Source organism: Apteryx mantelli, unplaced genomic scaffold, assembly GCF_036417845.1.
Source record: "Apteryx mantelli isolate bAptMan1 unplaced genomic scaffold, bAptMan1.hap1 HAP1_SCAFFOLD_40, whole genome shotgun sequence".
Taxonomy (NCBI): Eukaryota; Metazoa; Chordata; class Aves; order Apterygiformes; family Apterygidae; genus Apteryx; species Apteryx mantelli.
This window is the reverse complement of record NW_027118755.1, coordinates 723,701-732,500: the sequence shown is the minus strand read 5'-3', so window position 1 is coordinate 732,500 and position 8,800 is coordinate 723,701. Positions and strand designations below refer to the sequence as shown.

Here is an 8,800-nt window from a genome sequence, read left to right as displayed (position 1 = left end):
CCTTGCTGATTCCGCCAGGCCTTTTCCCCTAGTTGGGGATTAGCTGCAGACAGCCAAGGCCCTGAGTGCGCTAAGAGGCCTTCAGTGGAAGCCTTCATTGCTCTGACCAGCCTCATCTGGGGCCTCCACCCACCCACTCTGCTCAGGGGCTCTATTAAGGCTTGGCACATCACAGGCTTGCAGGTCGTGTTGGCTTCCCCTGTGCCCAGAGCATCCTTGCTCCCCAGCTCACTGAACCCTTTCATGAACATTAAGCAAGGGTAAGGGGCTCATTAGTCCAGTGACCCTAATGCTCCCTGCTTCCTCAGAGTCCTTCCCAACACATATCAGCTGCTCAGCTGCCCTCATATCCTGGCTCTCCAGGATGGCCCTAGACTGGGTTACTCCCTTCATGCAGCAGAAGCAGCTTATTCTGCAGACCCTGAGGACCTCTTTGTGGCTTGTCAGTGTGCAGCTGTGGCTGAGCTTACCTTGCTGGAGCTCTGGCAGGGGAATCACTCAGCTGCTGACTGTCCACTACAAGTGAGGAAGTTGGCTGGGGCAGCAGGGTGGGAAGAATGGCCAGGGTGGATCCTCCCCAGAGCCTGAGGCAGCTCTCAGACCTGCCTCTCTCTGTGGACAGGCACCTCATGGAATGCCTGAGAGTGCAGCGGGACCCTTGGGGGAGCCCAGCCATGCTTTTCCTCACCCCCTCCCCCTTACCACTCCTTACTGCACCAGCAAATCTCCTGTTCCTACTGGTGCCAAGGGAGGATGGTTGCAGGTGTATGTCCTAGAGCTGCACCTCACCATACCCTTATCATTGCCCTCCCTCATGGGCACACAATCCAAACCACTGCTCTGGTGGACTTGGGGGGTTGCCACACTCTTGTGGCCTCTGAGTTTGTCCAGAGTGCCCACAGCCTCACCCAGCCATAGCTGATCCCAAATATGGTCAGTGCAGTAGATAGGATGAGTCCCCGGGGGTGTGGGGGGGAGGGGACTGTTACCCATGAATCCATTCTTCTGACCATAACTATGACACCTGGACATTCTGAGATGGTGGTCCTTCCCCATCTGGCATACAGCCTTCTCTCCAGTCATCTTCAGCTTGCCCTGGTTGCAGAAGCACAACCCTAGACTTTACAGGAAATGGGAATCCTTTCACTTCCCTGCAGGCAGGCATTACTCAAAGGGTGAGGGTAAGGGTCAGCCCTGGGATCGTCATGGAACTGCTCCCCAGCTACCGCACCCCACAGGGGTGGCTCTAGAAAGGCCCGTGTTTCTGGTGCCACATAACACCAACAGCTGTCTGGCTGCATGGCTGCCGTGCCTGTGTTTGAAATGAGCCCTGCAGTGACCTTCTGTAGGGCAGTGACCAAGCAATGGAACTGCACGAGAGTGGTACCAAATACAGCAACTCTGCATCCTAGCAGTGCCCTCATCACAGCACAGTCTTAGCCCCAAGGTTCCTGCCTCACTGCAACTTCCACTGGTGCCACAGACTGCATGAGGAATTAAAATAGGCATTCACCAGAGCCCTGCTCCTTGTCCACCCAAACCCCAGCTGGCCTTTCATTGTAGAACCTGCTGTCTCGGACCAAGCCATAGGGACCACTGCGAGATCGGGTCCTCCAATGATGCCATGATGCACCTGTAGCTGGACATGGAGGGGGGCATCCTGGAACACAAAGCATCTGATTATCCAGGTCTACTGGTGACCCATGACACAAGCAGTTGTGACTGAGTGGATCAGACCCTGAAGCAATGCAGTCTTTTTCTCCAAGATGACTGTGCCACCCTCTTCCCATTTTCGGAGTAAGCTTATAACAATCAGCAGACCCCATTTGTTGCTCAGTTTGGGTTCCACCCTGAAAGTCATCCACACCAGCAGCTTCCCATCTACCTGCAGCTGCTGACCTGCTTGCACAAGTCCCAACATGCCCTCCTCATAACCCAGCTGGACAAAGTCAAAACTGCCTACAATAGACAAGCAGGGAGATAGTGTTACCCAGCCACAGGCTTTCCCACTGGTGATCAAGTGTGGCTTTCCAGTGAGCACATGCAGCTACCTGACCATCTGGCAAGCTGGACCATCACTGTCTGGGGCCTTTCACCATTGGTGACCAAATCAATGCAGTTACCTCCCACATGGAGCTCCCACAGTCCCTGAAGATTCACCTTGTTTTTCTGTCTCCCTCCTGAAGCCTAATCATCCAGACCCCTTCCACTGCCAGCTACTCCCCCACCTGTGGTCATGACACAAGGGCAACCACAGCAGCAAGTGAGGTGAAGTTTAGTCTCTGAACTCCTCTGTGGGAAACTTCCTATCTCCTTGACTGGCACGGCAATGGACCTGAGGAGCACCCTTGGGAACCAGTGGACAAAGTGCATGCTGCAGCCAAGATCAGGGTTTTCCAGAGCAGGTTCCCCCTCAAAACACAGGCCCCTGTAAGGGCTGATGACACACACTGCTGTGAGGGAGGCTGCTGTTAGGGCCCTGAGTGCTGTAGGAGGCCTTGATTGCTCTGACCAGCCTCACCTGGGGCCTCCACCCACTCCCTCTGACCAGGGCCTCCATTTCAATTCAGGCTGAGGCCTTCAGGCCTTCCTGAATTTTGTCTTAGGGGGTTCTGCTCTCACCCTCTTCCTGAAGTGCTGCTTGGAATCCCTGTGTGGACCTTGAATCAGGCCTGTTAATCCCACCTTTCCTGACTATCACTGGACCGTCAATAGGACCTGTTGCTGTCACTACCCTGCTCTGTTCACCTGCCTCTGGTGCCTTGGGACTGCACCCTAATGGTGAGGTCTTTGCTTGCCTTGCATTGTGGCTGCCCTCAGATCCTGGCTCACCTTCTCACTACTTAGATGACAAGGCATTGGACTATTTACTCAACCAGGAATTAAACCATGGTACCTTTTCCAGGTTGGATTTGCTAGTTTTTCTCTCTACCCTCACAGACTTGTGATGATGTCATAAGAACAGTGCCACAATCTGCATTACCCTGTTTCAGTCCCAGATGAGTGAAGCCTGGTGCAATCAAAGCTATCTAGGAAAACCTGGTCTTTAACTCCTTCAGGTGTGTAATCTGTCCCTACAAATCTCTCCAGCCCAGTAACCAGCTATTAAGGCAGAAAGAGAGATGCAGAATATCAAGCAAACTTAAGCATCTGTGTGAAGACTTTTGCTCTGCTTTAGTGGAAGGCTAAAGGTTCACTTAGCACACCTTGAACCTTAGACTTACTGATCAAATAGGCCAATAAGAAATCAAGAACCAACTATCTCCTTTAAGATTTAGCAAGAGGACTGCACAGAGCCCATGTCCTGAGGGAACAACTGTACATAGCACATACCTAAGTCCTTTTGGATGCCTTCCTCCAGTACAATTGACCGGGTGAAGTTATCTTGGGAGTGGGTGATGCAATGTACTCTCTGAGCCTGTATATTTGGGATTGGACTTGCCAGCCGTGCAACCCCCAAGGTGCCATCCCTAGCATTGGCATAAAAGAAGCCACAAGTACTGGAAGGTAAGTGAAACCAGTTCTTCACTGCTGTTCTTATGGCCAAGTCAAGGGAAAGGAACTATATGGCCTTTGTATCAGAGTGATCCACTGAAGACACCAGTTGAGGGATCATGTATTTAAAATCTCCACCTTCTGTGGTGGTTTCCATGCCCCCTCCCTCCTCCCTTCCCCCCTTCATATTTACTAGCCAGGAGTGAAGTTTCTCTTGCAACTCCAATTTAGATAGGTCAACCCAAGGGTCCACCCAGAGGCCCAAATGCTTCTCGGAGTTGCCCAGTTCTATCATGTTCAGCTACAAACTGCTCCCTACCCATGGGTCACCATCACTGATAGCAGGCGAGTCTTTTGTGGTCCTAGTGTAAAACCCATGGAACTTTTCACCTTACATCCTCAGCCCTGTTAGTTTACAAAATTCCTCCACCACTGTGATGTTTCCTTGCATCCCATCCCAGGAGTCACTTAATAAAGCTAGATCATCTCTGAAGGCCAAAGTTGGAGCCTTGTTGCTGTTGTGCCAAAACCCTCTTCCCAGCTCTTCTAATCAGCATGACAATGGGTCTATTAACAGATTGAACAGCACTGAGGCAATGGCATCTCTGTTTTACTCTGGTGAGGATCTTAATACCATCTGACTGACTTTCCTTCACCTCCAGCTGAGTCCAACTGATGATGCCTATTCCATGTTCATCAACACCTTTCTGTTTCAGGGCCTGAGGAATATGCTGATGACTCACCAAGTCAAGAGCTTTCACTAGATCCATGAAGACAACTCTCAGAGGCTTGTGTTCCCTTTTGGCATTTTTAATCAGTGTCTGAAGCACCTTGATATGTTCAAACACCTGGGGGCTGATATAAAGCCCCTTTGACAGCTGTTAATCAGAGATGCCTTTGTCAGCCCTGCTGTTAAGACACTTAAAATAGCCTCACATTAATCAGCCTGATGGTAATGGGTCATCAGTTCTTAATATCTAGTTGTTCTACTGGGTCAGCAGATTCTGGCATTAACATAGTTCTGCATTCCTTGACCCCCTCTGGGATCTTGCTGGACACCAGCCAAAGATTATAGTTTTCTGCCAGCCTGATGCCTTGTGAGTCTTCTCTGATGAGATCCCTCAGACTTAGGCAGTCCAATACAGGTGCAGAGCTCTTATTCATTTCACAGAATCACAGAATGGTTGAGGTTGGAAGGGACCTCTGGAGATCATCTAGTCCAACACACCTGCTCAAGCAGGGTCACCATACAGCACGTTGCACAGGATCGCGTCCAGGTGGCTTTTGAATATCTCCAGAGAAGAAGACTCCACAGCCTCTCTGGGCAACCTGTTCCAGTGCTCTGTCACCCTCACGGTCAAGAAGTTTTTCCTCATGTTCAGATGGAACTGTCTGTGTTTCAGTTTGTGCCTGTTGCCTCACATCCTGTCACTGGGCACCACTGAAAAGAGTCCAGCCCCATCCTCTTGACACCCTTCTTAAGGTATTTGTACACATTAATAAGATCTCCTCTCAGCCTTCTCTTCTCCAGGCTAAACAGGCCCAGCTCTCTCAGTCTTTCCTCATAAGAGAGATGCTCCAGTCCCCTAATCATCTTCGTAGCCCTTCACTGGACTTGCTCCAGTAGTGCCACATCCCTCCTGCACTGGGGAGCCCAGAACTGGAGACAGTACTGCAGGTGTGGCCTCAGCAGGGCTGAGTAGAGGGGGAGGATCACCTCCCTCGACCTGCTGGCAACACTCTTCCTGATGCACCCCAGCATACCATTGGCCTTCTTGGCCACAAAGGCACATTTCTGGCTCATGCTTAACCTGGTGTCCACCAGCACTCCCAGGTCCTTCTCGGCAGAGCTGCTTTCCAGCATGTCAACTCCCAACCTGAACTGGTGCATGGGGTTATTCCTCCCTCAGTGCAGGACCCTGCACTTCCCTTTGTTGAACTTCATGAGGTTCCTCTCTGTCCAGCTTAGGAACGTCGAGTTGAGTTCTGCCTGGATGTCTGACTCCTGCGTCCGACCCATGCCTCCAACAGCCTCCCATTAGTGACCCCTCCTCATGGTTCCCAGGGCTCCCCATGCAGCTTGTAGGGTAAGTAAGTCCTTTATTAAACCTATCCTGTTTAGCCCCTTATGAACCTTGAGTGTCTCTTTCCACCAGTATCCGACCCTCTCTTGCCTGCCTTGCGGTCACATTGTGATATCCAGGAAGCCTTAATGCAATCTCAGTGGATATGGATGCCCATATCAATGTAACAGCACAGATGACTCAGAAAATCAAGATGTCCATGGGAGCATTCACAGGTGGCTGGCAGGATGGTATTCCAGGCACTGAGGTTTTGTTGCACTGTGCCATTGTGAGAATGGAAAAACTTCACCACGTGAAGATGCTCGCTTACAGGCACTTATGTGCAGCAGGAGTCAGGGGCTGTAAACACCTTTGGCATCCTGAGGGCATTGATGGTAGTCAAGCTGAATTACACTCAGGTGCTAGGACATCTGAAGCAACACTGCATTCCTACTTCTAGAGCTGATTTGAGTTTCTGAATCATTCTAAGAAGTTCCCGTTTGCCTTCATGCGTATCATATCCATTCGTACCTCAGACTAGCAACAAGTGCCTGTCTTATAACTAAATATTCACACATAAATAGTCTCATGTATGTTATCAGAGGCTGTATGCTAAAGTTTTGAATGAGAAACTACAGGAAATGCTTAGATATCACCAGAGTAATCCTAAAACCTTTTCATAGCCTTAATCATCTTAGCTATCCTGTGCACAGAACAGTACTGAGAACAATGGTTCCAGTACAAGTGTTCAGGTAAAGGACTGAGTCATGAGTATGAGATCTTATATCAGCTTCATCTCTGAAGCATACATATTCTGAAAATGTTCCCTGAATGCATGTGTCTACTATTGCATTATCGGGTGCTATTTTAGGTATTTCAGGTCTTAAAAAAAGTCATCACAGTTTGTTATCTCCATCTTTAGAAGTTAAAAATACATAAATAAATAAATAAAATAAGGACTATAAAGGGCGCAAAAGACGTTAAGTCAGAGACAGAGGTGAACTGTGTAGTTGTATCAGGTCCAATGAAGCCATGATACCTACTCAACCTATTATACTTGGGAATTTCAAAAAGATGTAACAAACTTGTTGGAAATTTTCCCTTTAAAACTGCTAGTCTTTCTGAGAAGTAGGTGTTGTAAACTTGCATATTTCTTTTTCTTTTTTTTTTGATTCGACACCTTCCTCCTGGTTATGAGAGCTTGCTGTACAAATAATCATTACTAATATTAACAGGATGTGGCTAGAAGAAGAGGAAAACTAACTGTTATTTTATCAGTGATCAGTTCAACTCCCCACAACATCATTAGATTTCTGTGTCCCTGAGACGCTATGCCTTGATGTTTTCAGAACTGAAGTCCCATAAGATTCAGAGGCTTGATCCCAAGAGGAGTTATCAGAGAGATGGAAATTTTCCTTTGCTGGAAATAAATGTGATTGTTTCAGTGGCAGAGAGTACTGTATAAAGGTTTTCTGACTCCACTGAACAGCTCTTCAGAACTCATCCTCTTTGAAAGCAGTGTATTATATGTGAGCCACTATACTACTACAGTTCTTTCAACTTTGGGAGAGATACAGTTTATTCAGCTAGGAATTGGAATGAAGAAACCATATTAGAGGACCCTTCTTTGATATAGAAAAGGAAAACCTGCAGGATTTCAGAGCAGTCTTCATGTAAACATTGGGTAACCAACCTTCGCTCCTCCCTTCCTCCCTTCCTTCCTTCCTGCCTGCCTGCCTGCCTGCCTGCCTGCCTGTCTTTCTTCCTCATAATTTTCTTTGCTTGCAATTCTCAAACATGCCATTCCTCTCAGTGAGCTGGTACACAGGTGGCAGTTCCAGCATCAGTATTGACCACATAGGTTACAACAGTTCCAGTATTTGTTGAAACAGCTGGGGTGGGAAATCAAGGAATTCTTTCATGTCCCTTTCCAGACTCAGTATCTGATCTCTTCCATTTATGAGGCAGCATCAGCTGATGATGCATCTTATGGAAGAGGACTCTGGGAAATGGATATAGCAGCTCTGGACAGAAAGATAGGAAGTTACTGCCAAGTTATTCTCTCTTTCCCTGCAGGGATGGATAACCAGACAGAGGTGAGGAAGTTCATCCTCCTTGGCCTGACCAACCTTCAAGGGCTACAGAAATTCCTGTTCATGCTGTTCTTACTGCTGTACCTGTCTACCCTGCTGGGGAATATGGCAATCATGATTGTAGTGGCATGTGAACCCCGGCTACACACCCCCATGTACTTTTTCCTCTGCAACCTCTCCTGCCTGGATATTTTCTTCTCCACAGTTACCGTGCCCAAGATGCTGGCTGGGCTCCTCTTGGGGCACCAGGGCATTTCTTACACTGGCTGCCTAAGCCAGCTCCACTTCTTCCACTTCCTGGGTAGCAGCGAAGCTTTGCTTCTGGCTGTCATGGCCTATGACCGCTATGTGGCCATCTGCAACCCCCTGCGCTACACCCTGATCATGAGCCCACGGGCCTGCCTGCAGCTGGCTGCAGGCACTTGGACTACTGGCTTCCTTCATGCTCTGATGCACACAGTCATGACCTCCCGGCTCCATTTCTGTGGCCCCAACCACATCCAACACTACTCCTGCGACATCAAGTCTGTGGTGAAACTGGCCTGCAATAGCAGCCAGCTCAACGTGAACCTTCTCAACATCATCACAGGAAGTCTTGCGATAGCCCCCTTTGTCTTCATACTCTTTTCTTACCTGTACATTTTTTCCTTCCTCCGACTGAAAGTCCAGTCCAAGGAGGGAAGGAGGAAAGCCTTCTCCACTTGCATCTCCCATCTCACAGTAGTGGCCTTATTCTATGTCCCTGTTATTTTTAACTATGTGCCACCTTCCTCAGGGAGTTCAGCCAGCTGGACAATGATAGCCACGCTTATGTATAATGTTGTCACACCAGTCCTCAATCCTTTGATCTACACCCTGAGGAATGTGGAGGTGAAGCGTGCCCTAAAGAGAAGACTTTTCTCCAGAGAGTTACTAGCACAGAAAATGTTCTGCCTTGCAGCTTGTGTGGGGTAGTAGGCAATGGACAATGCACTGAGAGGAGCTTTTGGCTCAAGACTGTGTTGTGCAGAAATCTGCTTTTCACTGCCAACGGCCTGGATCCCTTCAGAACTACCCTACATACTGGATATGGTCTCATCTCTCCCATCTTGGGCAGTAGCAGTGCTAAAAGAGGAACACATATCGGTGGAACAGCCACTCCCATTCATC

The 8,800-nt window shown here is 48.8% G+C and overlaps 1 protein-coding gene across 1 annotated transcript; it reads left to right on the top strand.

Annotated features, from left to right (window-relative positions):
* Positions 1-7,636: 7,636 nt before the first annotated feature.
* Positions 7,637-8,560, top strand: LOC136996502 (olfactory receptor 12D1-like; the record flags this gene model as incomplete). The annotated part of the gene is made up of 1 exon (XM_067317428.1): positions 7,637-8,560. A coding segment is annotated over exon 1 (924 nt), but the record flags the coding sequence as incomplete, so codon positions are not given.
* Positions 8,561-8,800: the final 240 nt, after the last annotated feature.